This window comes from Cimex lectularius, unplaced genomic scaffold (genome assembly GCF_000648675.2).
Source record: "Cimex lectularius strain Harlan isolate CLEC.00 unplaced genomic scaffold, Clec_2.1 scaffold134, whole genome shotgun sequence".
Classification (NCBI taxonomy): Eukaryota; Metazoa; Arthropoda; class Insecta; order Hemiptera; family Cimicidae; genus Cimex; species Cimex lectularius.
The window spans coordinates 354,546-371,728 of record NW_019392747.1 but is presented as its reverse complement, the minus strand read 5'-3'; the positions used below and the strand labels follow the sequence as shown (position 1 = coordinate 371,728).

The window sequence follows — 17,183 nt, the reverse complement described above, 5'->3', positions numbered from 1 at the left end:
ACTCTCCGTCGCCATTTCAATTGTCGTCGAGAATCCAAACCGATTACACGACATTTGAAAAATGGCAAAAGGAGGGAAAACTCATAAGGTGGGGTGAAATGGGGAGTTGATGTCCGAGTGGATCGAGGTCACGATAGCTCAGGTGGTAGAGCAGCGGCTTATCTAGCCGAAGGTCGTGGGTTCGAATCCCTCTAGTGCCATTAACTTTTTTTCATCTCAACTAAAAACCTTAATTAATTGTCATGTATTAATTGGTCAAGCGGACCACGAAAGTAGTGAATCTTATTTATGTCACCTGAAAGAAGGTTAACTTTGCTGTAAGGAAACCTGTTTCGGGTGTGTTCCCGGCTTTACATTTTGAGCGTTTAATGCTCCAAATTCGAATCGTCCTAATCAAAAAAGATAATAGAGCATTACTGGCAATTTTAAGAGATCCCGATTTGATCAATTTATTGTTTAACAATAATGCCTTTTAATAGGGGGGGGGTTGCAACAGCAATGGTAGGCAAACCGTGGTTTTGATGTTTGACCGCTAAAAAATCCCATTTAGACGTCGTACTGTCTATTCAATTAAGAGACTAAATTTGTGAAAAATTAAAATTAATTATCAATAAGGGCAAAAGTTGTACTCTAGTCGTAGATAGAAACGGCAAATAATTTTTCTTTTTCTTTCTTATTTTTACTCAATTTTATCAGCTTCCATTAAATATATAAATACTTAATTAATTATACACTATTTTTTTCGAAATGAAAAATTTGTGTCACAGGCGGGATTCGAACCCACGACTTTCGGCTCAATACGCCGCTGCTCTACCTCTTGAGCTACCGTGACTTCGATCCACTCGGACACTAACTTCTCATTTCGACTACCGATTTTATTGTAATTATAAGCAAATCGCGGCTTCATATAGAAACACTTTTTATTAACTATTATACCAGATTAGCGGGACTGTGTACGATTCACAGGTGTGATTATAGATTAATACTAAATTTTATCAGCTTCTATTAAATATATAAATCCTCAATTAATTATACACAATTTTTCATTTCGAAAAAAATTGTGTATAATTAATTGAGTATTTTTATATTTAATAGAAGCTGATAACATTTGGTAGCTCAAGTGATAGAGCAGCGGCGTATTGAGCCGAAAGTCGTGGTTTCGAATCCCGCCTGTGACACAAATTTTTCATTTCGAAAAAAATTGTGTATAATTAATTGAGTATTTCTTATTTTTGTTCATAAATATTTCGATTATTTGGCCAATTTCTTGTTACCTGTGAGTGACACAGAAAGCCCAAGCAAGATGAACACTATTTTGTTTAAACATTATCGATATTAATTTAAGGTTTAAATTAAATTTAACGTTTGGTTTATAATTTATTTGATTTTATTTTTAATTAAGCCAAATCGAAAGAATGAGAAAACAGGCTGAAAGTGTTTTCTAAAAAGGACCTAGAACAGTGGTCTTCACTTGCTGTCTTTATGTGCTTGTGATGAGCATAAGTCAACTTTTTTTTTTTTTTTTTTAAGAAAAACAAAGTTTATCTAACGTGTAAATTGTAATTCGTAATGGTTATATTAAACTAATCATAAGTCCAATTCTGTTCAGACCGTCCGGATTCAATTATGTCTAAATAAACATGTAATACTCCCATGTGATTGCCAAGACTAGGTTAATCAACGTCTAATTTGACCAGTATTTCCATTGCAACAATAGCCGAGGATAGTCGATTTTTAAAAAAACCTTAATTTATCCAGGAAATTTAGTTTGGTTATGACGTTATTTGTGCAAGTAAAATCAGGTTCTCGACATCTAAAGCCCTATAGATGATCTCGCGATGGAGGCTGACCGTCACCTAAAAACCTCGCATTCGGTCCCTTCAAAATCCCTATTATGCTCTAACAAAGGAACAACGCCCAACCTGCGACATGTGGATATACGTCCCTTGTTCAGTGACACTAAACCCGTTCTGACGGTCGCAAAACAAGGAAATTAATTTCCAAGTTTTCCTTACTTCGTTTTTTCATAGAAATTGACAATCCTGTGCCAAAAAAGTTAAAATAGAAAAAAAAATGAAGTACTACAATATTAACAAAAACGTTAATGTAGGAATATCGGTGTGTTTTATTCCATTTACATTAATGATCCATACATATTTATTGAAGAAGTTTAGTAACAGACGTGATAAATTAATATAGATACTATAAATAAATTATTGTTTATTGTTTACGGCAAAACTTGTTTTCATATGAGACATACAAGCTGTTTAAAGTTCGACTGATTAAGCTGGCGTTCGCCACTTTTAAGTCCCTGGCTAACCATTAAGCCCCATTAAGCGCAATAATCTGAACTAATTTAAATAAGCAAACATTTACCTTTCATAAAAGCGTTCAAAGAGCATGGTTATGATGAAAACAAATTTGCTTTTCAACAATAATTTCTCGTTCAAATCACATAGTTAATTAAAGGTCTTCCTAAATGAAAAAATGGAATCATAAAATATTACCTTTCATAGCGTCGTAAGTTAAAAATTTTGGAATCTTTCGACGAGACAAACACGGTATTAGAAAACAAATGTGACAACAAATAAAACATTATTTATCTACGATTTTATCATTATTTTAGGCCTTCCTCCTAAAGCAAAATAAAATAATTATTATTAATATCAGAGAACGTCAACAATCTTTTTATTAATCATGAACACTATAAATTTATGTTGATCGGAGGTTGTAATGTAAGAATTGGAACTGGTCGAACTTCACCAGATATTAATTTGTATCGCCCTTCCATGGGAAATAACGAAAGAATGTTTCCGTTCGTAGAAGATCACGATTTTGATTCGGACGACGTAATAGATTGTAATTATGTATGGATGTATGGTTTATGGGTAGTAATAATCAAATATATATATCAAGCCCGTGCAGGTGCCCCTTATGCAGAGAAAGGTAGCTCGATGTGTCCCACATAATAGAGGCGTGTCATGCCTTGGCTCCATACAGAGAGCGTGTAGGCATGCCGCCGGATTTAAGAAGAGTCCTCGAGCACGGTAGCNAGTCGGAGCTGTCTCAACTGTCGCAGCACCATCCACCGTACTCCACCGACCAAACGGAATGAGTGAACTGTATGGATGTATTTAAGTGTATAAATGTATTTTACTGTAAGATAGATTTAGTGGGGGGCTGAAATGACCTAGATGTCGGAAGCCCCAGCAAAAAAAAAAAATCAAATATAAGCACACCACAGTTAATTGATAATCAAAACAAATGTGAAAAAAGTAATAATAGTAGAAACGATATAAATGAATAGAACATAGTAAAATGAATAAACAGCTGAATTAAAAGAAAAAATAAATAAAAAAAGGACCAGATCCAGACCGCATCTCACGATTTCTGAATAAAAAAAAGACATTCATACATATAAATTAATAAATTCACTAATTTCGTGGTCCGCTTGACCAATTAATATATTACAAATAATTAACGTTTTTTAGTTGAGATAAAAAAGTCAATGGTACGAGCGGGATTCGAACCCATGATCTTCGGCTTGATACGCCNGTCTCGGTTATGCCTCTGGTCTCGGCTACGGTGCAGGCGCTGTTGGCGTCGGTACCGCTGGATTCGGCCTCGGTTCAGCTGGACTCGGCTACGGTGGAGTTGGACTCGGCTACGGTGGAGTTGGACTCGGCTACGGAGGAGTTGGAGTCGGAGCTGTCTCAACTGTCGCAGCACCATCCACCGTCCACCACAGACAGGAAACAGTTGCTGTACCAGTACCCCAACCCGTGCCAGTCACCGTCACGAGAACTCAACCCGTGCCAGTACCCCAACCCGTGCCCGTCGACGTCCCTAGGCCCGTCCAGGTCCCCGTCGCTCACCCCGTACCCGTAAGCGTACCCAGGCCTTACCCAGTCACCGTCACCCGCACATACCCCGTCCCGGTCACCCACCAAGTCCCTGTGCCTGTACCTCAACCCTACCCTGTATCCGTTCCCCAACCCTACCCCGTTACTGTCACCAGAAGAGTGCCTTATTCCGTACCCGTTCCTCACGTTGTTCCCGTACCTACCAAAGTGGTCCACCCCACACCTGTTGTTCACGCAGCTCCCGTTGTTCATGCAGCTCCTGTTGTTCACGCCGCCCCAGTACTCGCCGGTGGCGTCGGATTAGCCTCTTACGGTACTGGATTTAACGGAGGAAGCTTGGGCTTCGGATCGGTTGGTCATTCCTTCGGTCATTCCCTTGGCTCTTACGGCCTTGGAAGTTCCTACGGATTGGGTCACGCTTGGTAGATCTATAAATCATCTGACATCATTTTATCATTGTAAATACGCATTGTCATTCACTTTTTTATCTTAATAGATTTTAATATATACATCACTTGTTTTGTTTTGCCCATTCCCTCTTCTCATTTACTTAGCTATAAGTATGGAACATATCCTTATACATTAGTCAAAACATGAAAAGAACAAGACTAACAATTCAACAAGCATGGTCAATGGTGCACGATGATTCAATCAATCATTATTTTCAAGAATAAACAATCTAAAGATACAGACTATATCGACGATATAAAGTATGTACAAAGGTTGCACAACTCTTGTTCTGCAATAATAGACATTATAAAAGGGGTTTCTTCTCACAACGCTCCTTCGCACTGACGACTATCTTATAATTTATAAGCTCTCTTGATTCAAATGATAGAATAAGAATATAGTTCGATTTAACTTCCACGCTTGAAAACTGAACCAGACATCCTTGATGCAATCGATTCAAAAGGGTGGAAATAGAAATCTCTTCATTTTCCCATCATCTATAATTTATATTTGAACATTATCAAAATCCCTGCTGGAAATGATATTTAATCTGAACTACATCTAACTTCAGACCACGTTATATATAAATATATTACAATTGGAAATGTTCTGATTGTTACGTGTGACTGGCATTTTTGGTTCGTAGACTTAACCAGTTCTCAAATGCCAGCAGGATAAACAAATCGTTGGCTGTCTGAGCAGTAGTTCAATAGAGTGGCCGATGTTCGGTTCGAATTTTTCCTGTTCCCTTGAAATATTTCCAATGGACATTTGAATATGAGAAGTATTGCAAAATAGTCAATCCCACCTTCACCATACCCAAAAGTTTATAAAAAAATCTTGAGTAAAGAGGTTTTTTTTACCAAAACAGATCTAACTGCTAAGTAGCTGTTTTCTCATATTTCTGAACAGTTTATTTATCACAAAGTATAATTTTATTATTGTGATGATAATTATATATTGGCCTTGTGGAAACACAAGGGAACACCATTTTTTATGTCCGAAAAACAACTTTTGTATCTCCAAAATCTTTATCTTTATAGATTTCAATAAACTGCGTTTTTCTTTGTTGCCTGAGTGTGCCACCTCCTTCAAGTGAGGACGAGGTTAATTATCTCTGCGTATTTCATGTCTTAAGGTCTATTGCAGACTATACCTAAGAACAAGATTGATGTTGCCCCGAGGGAAGATCTCAATTACAAGTTGTTGGGGTAATTTACTCGCTACCGGAGGTCTATCCAAATGAACAACGTTGTAATATCTATAACGATAGGATGAAAATGTATTTCTTAGCAAACAATATTGAAACAAATAAGCAAGTCGCGATCTTTGTGATCCTGAGAGCGCAACGGATAAAAGTTACAAGAGTTGTGGAACTTGTTACATAACTAGTTAGATCACTCAAGAGTATCAGCAGGAAAAAGGGTAGAATTTTATGCACATCATCAATTTGAAGGTGAATCCGTAAATGACTGGTTCTTACGAGCAATGTATGAATTTAACTGTTACGAACATATACAGGGTGTCCCAGTTCCTTCTGACGAAACTCAGGGAATCGATTCTACTATTCGTTTGGAGCAAAAAATGCTCAGAAGATAATTATCGGAAAGTTCTCTATTTTGAAGATATTCGTCAATTTAAGTTCTTTCAACTTTTCATTACCTTACCACATAAAAACGCTAACAACTTCCACAATGTTGAGACTACAATAAATCCAATTACACCATTTGAAAAAACGCTAAATTTGCTGTAACATACTTCTTTGCAATAATCTGAATGACATAAAATGTTAGCCAATGGGGGGGGGTAGAAATAAATCAATTAGAACTCGCTTTGTAAAATAAAAATGTCACATCTGTAATCTCACAAAAAACATACCAGTCAGCTTCATACAATAAAATGCAATGGTTCTTCTTGTAGCAAGCGCCTAACACCAAAGGAGGAACTTTGCAGAGGAAATGCTCAAAGTGTTTTCCCTCTTCTCGAATGCACAACTGATTTTCTGAATTTCTACCCCCCCCCCTTCAAATTTACCTTAGCTCACGTTTTCGAACATTCAATTGTTATTTTTCAACTCTACTAGAACGTTATTTAAAAACCTGGATATATCAACGTAAAGCATATTAGATGAAGAAGTTTTTGTAAAATTTGACAAGTTGTAGGTATTTTTTTGTAACCTCAGTAGAACGTGCAATCATGACCAAAATTTTAAATTTTGTAATATTGACATGTACCAACTGATATTGGCTAACATTTTATGTCATTCAGATTATTGCAAAGAAGTATGTTACAGCAAATTTAGCGTTTTTTCAAATGGTGTAATTGGATTTGTTGTAGTCTCAACAATTTGGAAGTTGTAAGCGTTTTTATGTCGTAAAGTAGTGAAAAGTTCAAAAAAACCTAAATTGACGAATATCTTCAAAATAGAGAACTTTCCGAAAATTTTCTCCTGAGCATTTTTTGCTTGAAACGAAGAGAAGAATCGATTCCCTGAGTTTCGTCAAAAGGAACTGGAGCACCCAGTGTACTTACGCGTTTATATCTTTATGAAGTTGCATTTGTATTTACATATTTATATTGTCTCATTTATTTATTCATTATTTATTAATTTATTTAAGTAGCAGAGTAAATTTGAATGTAAGATGTAGGGTTTTTTAAATTAAATTTTTACCTGACATTGTTATAAAACCATCTTTGCCAATCGTGCAGGAGTGAAAAAAGGAACTTCTCCTGGGGCCACTATGTTAAAATCTTGGACATTTCAATCTGTAATCTATCTGTTAATAAAAAATTGATTATTTAATGGAAATAATTATAGTTGTTCATGCTAATTTGTAATGTAACAGAACGTGTTTTAGTTTCTTAATGCTGGTTCAATTGAAAATGATAAAATATTTGAAATCTGACAAAAACAAATCGATTTGTGGTTTGCTTTAAAAGCTCCAATATAATGTACGTTTCATAGAAGGTTAGTGACAATGGGTTGAAAAATGATAGAAAAAAGTAGAACCGTGGAGATCCACAGTATAGAGTTTGGCAGTGATTAGGAAGAAAGACAAATGGACGTCCATTAACTATTCGAAGAACGGACAATACCGAAAGAAAATGATTCAGTGGGGAGCGACGATTTTAACTTGCAACCCGAGAGCAAAAAAGCCATATGTGAAATACCTATTAAAGCTCGGCCGACTAAATGCAGTTGTCATGAAAAAAATGGCCTGTAGCGGTAAATAAAAGCTGACTTTTCCTTCAACACAGCCTCAATTTTGTTGGTGATGCGGAAAACACTGTTTCATTCCTGTTTCCCTCTGTCATTAAATATTAACTAGACTGAACTGAAAAGGTTTGACAGCAACTGGTGAAAAACCAAATTTTTTACCAGGGGACCATAAATATTAGAAAGGCGGCGAAATATAACTTCATTTGTTATTTTAGAAGTTTGTATTTCAGTTAGCGTTGTTGTAAGTCCCCTCGTTAAATTTCATCGTTTGTTTTAAGTATATATAAAGTAGTTCAAATAAAAATTATATCACTACATAAGGAGAAAGGATTTGCATTTTTAGTTATCGTTCAGATCACCTATCATTTTCCAGCTGGTATTTGGATAATGTTTAAATACAAATTAAAGGCGATAGGCAAATGAATGGATTTATGTCTTATTACTGGGGTGTTATTAAATTGCAACTTGTTGAATCAACCCCGTCAAGTATGTGTGGTTCAGTTTTCAAGCCACCGATGTCGATTGATAGACGACCGTGTAAAGGACCAATGAGATAGAAAACCGCTTTGTAATGTCTTGTTTGTTATGGTAGAACAAGAGGTGTGCCACAGTTGAACAGTACGGAAGTTTTATCAGCTATGTAAATATTGGTTGTATCTTCAAAGATTTGGAAATAGTGATAAATTGAATTGAGGCATTGGTCATGTTGTACACAACGATAATAACTATTAGGCACATTGAGTTGTTATTCTTGTTCCTTTGACGTTTTGACTAGTGTATATGGATATGTTCCATACTTATAGCTAAGTAAATGAGAAGAGGGAATGGGCAAAACAAAACAAGTGATGTATATATTAAAATCTATTAAGATAAAAAAGTGAATGACAATGCGTATTTACAATGATAAAATGATGTCAGATGATTTATAGATCTACCAAGCGTGACCCAATCCGTAGGAACTTCCAAGGCCGTAAGAGCCAAGGGAATGACCGAAGGAATGACCAACCGATCCGAAGCCCAAGCTTCCTCCGTTAAATCCAGTACCGTAAGAGGCTAATCCGACGCCACCGGCGAGTACTGGGGCGGCGTGAACAACAGGAGCTGCATGAACAACGGGAGCTGCGTGAACAACAGGTGTGGGGTGGACCACTTTGGTAGGTACGGGAACAACGTGAGGAACGGGTACGGAATAAGGCACTCTTCTGGTGACAGTAACGGGGTAGGGTTGGGGAACGGATACAGGGTAGGGTTGAGGTACAGGCACAGGGACTTGGTGGGTGACCGGGACGGGGTATGTGCGGGTGACGGTGACTGGGTAAGGCCTGGGTACGCTTACGGGTACGGGGTGAGCGACGGGGACTTGGACGGGTCTGGGGACGTCGACGGGCACGGGTTGGGGTACTGGCACGGGTTGAGTTCTCGTGACGGTGACTGGCACGGGTTGGGGTACTGGTACAGCAACTGTTTCCTGTCTGTGGTGGACGGTGGATGGTGCTGCGACAGTTGAGACAGCTCCGACTCCAACTCCTCCGTAGCCGAGTCCAACTCCACCGTAGCCGAGTCCAGCTGAACCGAGGCCGAATCCAGCGGTACCGACGCCAACAGCGCCTGCACCGTAGCCGAGACCAGAGGCATAACCGAGACCAGATCCACCAAGACCGACTCCACTAAAGCCGACTCCTCCCAGACCATATCCACCAAGACCGACTCCTCCCAAAGATCCTGCTCCGAGTTCGTAACCTCCTAATCCAGTTCCATACCCACCGTAAGTTCCGAGAGATCCGGCGAGGCCTCTCTTGGATTGTTTCTTTTCCTCAGCAGCGCTGACGCAAAGGACAAAAAGCCCAACTAACAATGCACTCTACAACAATAAAAGTAGACATTTAATTTATGTTATTTTTAAACTGTTAACATTAATTACTAAATATTTGTAATTAAAGATATCTGAAATTAGTTGGTCCCAGGTATTACAACAATTAACAATCACAATTAATAAATTATTCGGATTCACAGTAAATGTTCCTAACGTTAAGGAAAATATGACTGATATTCTAAATTTCACATAATTTTTTGCGGTTTGGATAACATTGCAATGTATACCTTGATCATTTCGAAGCGAAGATTGCTACTAATCATGTTTGAAGATGCTCTCGCTATTTATACTCCCCGAAACCCCTTGGCTACTTTCTAACCCCACCAGTTAGATCGAATTTTGAATAAATAATTATATAATCTGGCCGGTATTTTTTTTTCCTTTTTGATTTTTCCAGTCAATCTGATCATTGCTGATATATTTGACCTATAACGGTACTTGACGTAAAATATTTATGATATAAAAATTACGGTAAATTAAATTAGTTAATTAATTCGTGTCCCTTTTAAATCTCTGTTCTGGTCTTTTTTTAACTACGACAAAGCAAGGTGGTTAACCAGTTAAAAGATCTGTTACGGAACTGACCGGTATTATTTCAAGGCTCGAAAAGTGCAGAACTCTTCCCAACTCTTAAGCTGTTTTAGCATCTTCCGCGGGTCCACTTCACTTATTTCTTTATGCGACATATTCACCATTCCGAAGAGGGGTACATATTTCCGGGCCGAAGTATTGCACAGATAAAAGATATGATCCGGTGTCTCTGCTTCTTCACGACAGATTCGGTAGGTTTCTATCTCAGTTTTTCGATGGCGCAATGAAAAGGGTAGTGGGTAACATAAAGACATTTTATCTTCTTATTTCCTGCTAACTGAGAAAAAGAGGTAGATTTCTGTTTTTCTGAATGAAATATTGGTGAACTTCTTTGATTGTTTCGCATCTAGTGAATTTATCCAGTATGTGGACATTTCTTTCTTCCTCCATTTGTTCAGTTCCGTTCTTAGCATGCTTTGGGGCGAGCCAATTTACGGTTCCGGTCCAATGGATGTGAGGACTGCTCTACCTTCGCTAATTTGTCGACCTGCTCGTTAGCTTCAATCCCCTCGTAACCTGGTACCCACTTCTGAGTTACTTCATTACGTTTTCCAGGAGTTGGTGATACGTTAGGCTTTCCCACATCCGCTTAGAATTGAAGTTGAAGGAGTTTAAAACCTTCAGTGCTGCTTGCCTGTCTGAGAATGGAAAATGGATCTCAGCTTGGAAACTTAATGGCGAGAGAGTAAAGGTTTTGCTGATCGAAATTTGAGCCTTTGACTCCTGCTCCCACTCCAAGTTCCAAATTAGATCAATCTGTATATCAGGATATTACTCTCATATCAGTTTCAGGGTATTTATTCTTCCCAACATCTCTTATTATTTTTATTTGGAAGGATCTGTCAAAGTTTTCATGTAATTTGATTTTGTCAGATAGTTTTGTAGTCATGTCATTGATTTTTATCTGTTGAAGATTTCATCATGTCTTACTCTTGATTTAAGTAATGTTTCATTTTGTCCTAAGAGCCTGTTTGCACTTTCCTACGCCACCCACTAAATGTCCGTATGCAACGTGGGAATCCCAGTGTTACTTCCATTGCTGAAGTAGGGTTGATTGATTGATTGATCCTTTATCATATTTTCTAAGATTTTGGCTATCATGCAAGCCTGAGCATATGTGACCAGAGGGCCATATAGCCAGTAGGCAATTTTCGTATTTATAACCCATATTTTACTACAGAATCTTTGGCCCATACTTGTTATAGCTAAGTACGCCGCTGATCTACCACCTGAGCTATCGTGACATCAACTCCCCATCTCAACCCCACCTTATGAGTTTTCCCTCCTTTTGCCATTTTTCAAATGTCGTGTAATCGGTTTGGATTCTCTACGACAATTGAAATGGCGACGGAGAGCTTTAGTGAAGTGTACTTCATTTTTAAATCATTAATTCACTATTTTCGTGGTCCGCTTGACCAATTAATACATGACAATTAATTAAGGTTTTTAGTTGAGATGAAAAAACGTTAATGGCACGAGAGGGATTCGAACCCACGACCTTCGGCTAGATACGCCGCTGCTCTACCACCTGAGCTATCGTGACCTCGATCCACTCGGACATCAACTCCCCATCTCAATCCCACCTAATGAGTTTTCCCTCCTTTTGCCATTTTTCCAAAATCCAAACCGATTACACGACATTAGCTCAAGTGGTAGAGCAGCGGCGTATCTAGCCGAAGGTCGTGGGTTCGAATCCCTCTCGTGCCATTAACTTTTTTTCATCTCAATTAAAAACCTTAATTAATTGTCATGTATTAATTGGTCAAGCGGACCACGAAAATAGTGAATTAATACTTGTTATAGCCTTCGTTTATTGTATTGTTTTCTTTACACGTTTCTTCCAGATGAGCTTTTGATCTACCATCATTTCTACATACTTCGTTTCCCTGGAGAAAGTATACTTTTATTTTTTGGAAAAAAGATGGTTCGATTTTTTGGGCGGCGCAACTATCGCAAATCGCTTTCCGAACAGGACACGCAATTTTAAATTTGAATGAGCCCGAGGATGTTTTTAGTCGTTAAATGCATTTCGTACAAATTAATGATTTTCGCTAGGTGGATCGTAAACAAAAATTCCATCGTGTATTGTTTTTTATCGTGAAAGTCATCCCGAAACCATCACATTCACATTTGCTGACGATACGGCAATTCTCTCTAGCAACTCCGACCTTGTCATTTCCACTCGAAACCTCCAACAACACCTCATACTACTAGAGTCTTGGTGTAAAAAGAAAAGAATAAAATTTAACACAGACAAATCCACCCACATTACCTTCACTCTTCGTAAAAAGATCTCCCCCCTCTATTTTCTTAAATTATATTCCCCTCCCAACTGCGGACAAGGTGCGGTACCTCGGACTTCATATCGACAAACGCCTGACGTGGAATCATCACACACGACTGAAACGTCAGGAGATTATGACAAGATATAGAGTTCTTGCACGACTTCTTGATAAACGTTCTAATTTACCTCTCATAAAAGACTGCTTTACAACACCATAGTTAAGCCGATTTGGACTTACGAACTGGAAGTGTGGGGTTCAGCCAAACATTCCAACATCCACCGCGTTCAAACTGCCCAATCTTTAATATTACGAAAAATACTAGATGCTCCATTTTATGTTTCGAACCAAACCACACAAACAGATTTAAATAAATTTTCCGTAAATTTCATAAAAACCTCCCAACTAACTTAAATCCGCACATCAGAAATCTCGCATCCCGACGAATCCCCTCAAACCCTCTCCGCCGACTGAAGAGACAATGGCCGCGAGATCTCCTAGGAAGTGATGGTGATGACAGTGAAAGTGATAATGACACACGTATCAATTAAATAAACGATATTATTGTAACATTGGAGTAATGCCAATGAGTGTTTTCTCCACTCTTGATTTTCATTTTGTATATATTACCTTGTTCACTGTTACTTGTTACATACTTTAAGGTAGTTGTAAAGTACTACAAATTTTAAAAAAATCGTGAAAGTTGCAAACGATTAAATTTAAGCTTTAAGAGATCTGTGAAAGTTAATCAAATTATTTCATATAATTCCAAAGGTGTATTGCACAATTGTATAGGTTTGCGACAATCTATAATGGAATACAAATTCATTAAAAATCCACATCAATATAATATCGACACAATTAGCACTTAACTGAAAGCTTCAAAATCCTACTAGCTTTTACTTCAACTGTTTTTTTGTTTTTTTCTGAAACTTAGGGGTGCAATTTATCCACGACCGAAAATTAATATAGTACAGGTAAATTTTACAATACAGTGTGGTTTAAAAAATCGAAAAATTTGCGTACACCGTACTCTATAACCTAGAACCCTTTTCAACGATAAATTGATAGAACTTTGGAAAACCCATTCAGGAAAATTAATTATCAAATTATGCCTGGGAAAAAATAAAATATAAGTCAGACCAAGGCAATTTTATAATATACCAAATTAACTTCTAGATCATGTTGATAAAAGATCTTTTGACGATATATACAGTTGATTTTGAACGCCAACATAAAAACATTGTCTTATTATGTGTTTTTCCAAATAACTATGTTCCTGGTTTACTTTAATAAAGGTAGAGGACATAATCCGATTTACATAATATTTGGCTCCGAACTTGATCAATTCTATCAGCTTGCTTTCGCAGAATAACCTATGGATATGGAACTAAACCATTTTGGTTTTGCAAATTTTGTTTATTGGGACGTTTTTGTTCAAAATCCCAAGACACGTAAACTTTTTATTTTTAATAGTCTCTCATGACCCAAAAGGTTTTAACTATCCAGGATTACGGGGTATGGTATGACATCAACTTCCGAATGTCACTTCACGTCATATGCGTAGCACTTATGTAGTATATTTTTATATAAATGGTTTTTAAAAAACGTGTATAATAATTAACAGACATATCGATGATTTTTGAACGTTCAAATCATCAGACCCCAGTTCGTGGACGAACTTCGGTTATTAAGCTGTGACACTTGATATATTCTGATTCAAAGCCACAAGGAATTTATAAAAGATCGACTTAAATCTACAACTTTAAAAAATCTTAATCATCATAAAGGGTGCGTTTAACTTGTCTCTTCCGCCTTTTTTTTATTGTGGCGTTTTTGTGAAAAATCCTAAAACAATTAGAGAGAAATTCTAATAGAAAAAATAAATTTTAAATAGCAAGGTGTACCCGGCAATGTATGTTTTAAAGGTTTTTTCACGTTGAATTCTGCGTTGCAAATTATTTTTAATTTGGAACCACCGATAAAAAGTTACTCGCAAAAACTTTTTTCCGAACACTGTTTTGAAAATAAACCAAACCATCTACAATTAATCACCATTGTTTATTTTAATGGATAATAACTTATTTTTCATGGTACCGAAAGAAAATTTTGGAACAATTTCATCAATAAAATCAATTAACAGGACACTCTGTATATAGATCATTAAAACGCGATGATCTCCACTTTTTCTTGCAACGTACGTGGCATTTTTATGATTTACTCAGTATTTCGAAGAACTTTCAATTAATTAAGGTTTTTAGTTGAGATAAAAAAGTCAATGGCACGAGCGGGATTCGAACCCACGATCTTCGGCTAGATACGCCGCTGCTCTACCACTTGAGCTATCGTGACTTCGATCCACTCGGAAACTAACTTCCCATGTCAACCCCACCTTTGAATTTCTCCTTTTTGCCATTTTTCACGTGCGTTTGAATCCCGCTCGTGACATTGATTTTTTTTATCTCAACTAAAAATCTTAATTAATTAAAAGATATTAATTGGTAAAGCGGACCACGGAAACTAGTGAATTTCGAATAACGTTAAACTAAACTGCAGTTTGATCAAGCTGATCAATAGTTTTAAACGGTGTGTTAATCCTTCTACCTCTGTTTAGAGGTGCAATTGGTCCCTTTTTATGATTTCAGTTATTTTTGTGGGTTGATGTGTCTCCACTTCGACCTAATAATCCCGCCTTTGAGTAGATGGTCGCTAATTCCATAGCCCAGCCAATTCTGCTGAAAGTCCCATGTTTGTGTAACTTGCTGACCACAGTTGCACATATATTGTTAGTTATTAAATAGTTAAATAGAGACTTTCCTCTATATTTTTTCAATTTTTGGAAAAGGTCGTACTAATGACACACTGAATCTTTTCTTTTCTATCTTTTACAACAACAAAAAAAGTGAATTGATCGCCCCCCCCCATTATTTCTAACACTCCTCTTTTGTTGATACCTGTACTGCCCCAGCTTGTATGATATACATTTGCGTCACAACCAATTATGAACTGGATACTGTTTCATGTCAGTCTTTCCTGATCCTGAGTTGGCTAGTTAGTTACATGGCCAAAAGACCTCTTGATGTGAATTTCGGAATCAAAAGAAATTTTACTATTGTATTTATGAGGACTGCGAAGTAAATCAGTTTACCTATGTTTGGTGTATGCCTTTTACCTCTCCTTGACTTACCAAAGATCAGAAGTAGTGCCATGTCTAAGTTCCCCCTGAGGAAGCGGCATAAACCGCACAAACCGCTGTCAGTGTTGGGTTCATTTGGGCGCATCCGAAATTGGCGGGAATCATCGTATTCCTTTTTTATCGTTGAGGGGACCTTCCTGTCATCAACCAATTGTTTTCTTGCCATCAGTTCTTTGGCTATTCATATTTAAAAGCGGAGGTCGCTTGATTTCCGGAGTTCGTTTATTAAGAATAGATTTCCCTCTGGTCTTGCAGCCGTTAGCTAAGCTATTGAATATGAGGAGGTGTTAAATCGTTAACAACATTTTTTTTTACAATGATTTGTACAATGCCTTGTTCCTTTCCCGTTTTGACTACATTTATGTATTCTACACTTACAGCTAACTAAATGAGAGTAGGACATAAACAAAACAAAGCAAGTGATTTATATTAAGCTCTATTAAGGTAAAAAACGTGATGACAGTGCGTATTTACAATGAGAAATGATGTCAGATGATTTATAGATTTACCAAGCGTGACCCAATCCGTAGGAACTTCCAAGCCCGTAAGAGCCAAGGGAATGACCGAAGGAATGTCCAACTGATCCGAAGCCCAAGCTTCCTCCGCTAAGTTCAGTACCGTAAGAGGCTAATCCGACGCCACCGGCGAGTACTGGGGCGGCGTGAACAACAGGAGCTGCGTGAACAACAGGTGTGGGGTGGACGACTTTGGTAGGTACGGGAACAACGTGAGGAACGGGTACGGAATAAGGTACTTTCCTGGTGACAGTAACGGGGTAGGGTTGGGGAACGGATACAGGGTAGGGTTGAGGTACAGGGACAGGGACTTGGTGAGTGACTGGAACGGGGTATGTGCGGGTGACGGTGACTGGGTAAGGCCTGGGTACGCTTACGGGTACGGGGTGAGCGACGGGGACGTGGACGGGCCTAGGGACGTCGACGGGCACGGGTTGGGGTACCGGCACTTGTTGAGTTCTCGTGACGGTGACTGGCACGGGTTGGGGTACTGGTACAGCAACTGTTTCCTGTCTGTGGTGGACGGTGGATGGTGCTGCGACAGTTGAGACAGTTCCGACTCCAACTCCACCGTAGCCGACTCCAACTCCACCGTAGCCGAGTCCAACTCCACCGTAGCCGAGTCCAGCTGAACCGAGGCCGAATCCAGCGGTACCGACGCCAACAGCGCCTGCACCGTAGCCGAGACCAGAGGCATAACCGAGACCAGATCCACCAAGACCGACTCCACTAAAGCCGACTCCTCCCAGACCATATCCACCAAGACCGACTCCTCCCAAAGATCCTGCTCCGAGTTCGTAACCTCCTAATCCAGTTCCATACCCACCAAAAGTTCCGAGGGATCCGGCGAGACCTCTCTTGGATTGTTTCTTCTCGTCAACGGCGCTGACGCAAAGGACGAAAAGCCCAACTAACAATGCACTCTAAAACAATAAAAGTAGACATTTAATTTATGTTATTTTTAAACTGTTAACATTAAAGATATCTGAAATTAGTTGGTCCCAGGTATTACACAAATAACAATGCATTCTACAACAATTAACATTCACAATTAATAAATTATTCGGATTCACAGTAAATGTTCCTAACGTTAAGGAAAATATGACTGATATTCTAAATTTCACATAATTTTTTGCGGTTTGGATAACATTGCAATGTATACCTTGATCATTTCGAAGCGAAGATTGCTACTA

General features: G+C 38.2%; 2 protein-coding genes across 2 annotated transcripts; one reads left to right on the top strand and one right to left on the bottom strand.

The window, feature by feature from the left end:
• Positions 1-3,548: 3,548 nt before the first annotated feature.
• On the top strand, positions 3,549-4,377 carry LOC106670152 (zinc finger protein 512B-like; the record flags this gene model as incomplete). Its single annotated transcript, XM_014400233.2, has 1 exon — positions 3,549-4,377. A coding segment is annotated over one exon (741 nt), but the record flags the coding sequence as incomplete, so codon positions are not given.
• Positions 4,378-8,376: 3,999 nt separating this feature from the next.
• On the bottom strand, positions 8,377-17,183 carry LOC106670217 (elastin-like). The gene is made up of 4 exons (XM_024227183.1): positions 17,153-17,183; positions 15,983-16,913; positions 9,634-9,686; positions 8,377-9,394 (listed from the first exon to the last, which is right to left on the bottom strand). Exons 1-4 carry the CDS (start codon positions 17,159-17,161, stop codon positions 8,465-8,467), a joined length of 1,923 nt encoding a protein of 640 aa, XP_024082951.1. The 5' UTR covers positions 17,162-17,183; the 3' UTR covers positions 8,377-8,464.

Excerpts from the sequence above, each read along its gene's own strand:
- LOC106670217 (XM_024227183.1), bottom strand. Across the intron at positions 9,687-15,982 it reads CGGATTGGGTCACGCTTGGT|CGAGAGCATCTTCAAACATG; the intron begins AAATCTATAAAT and ends GAGTATAAATAG. Across the intron at positions 9,395-9,633 it reads TTCGCTTCGAAATGATCAAG|AGTGCATTGTTAGTTGGGCT; the intron begins GTATACATTGCA and ends TTATTGTTGTAG.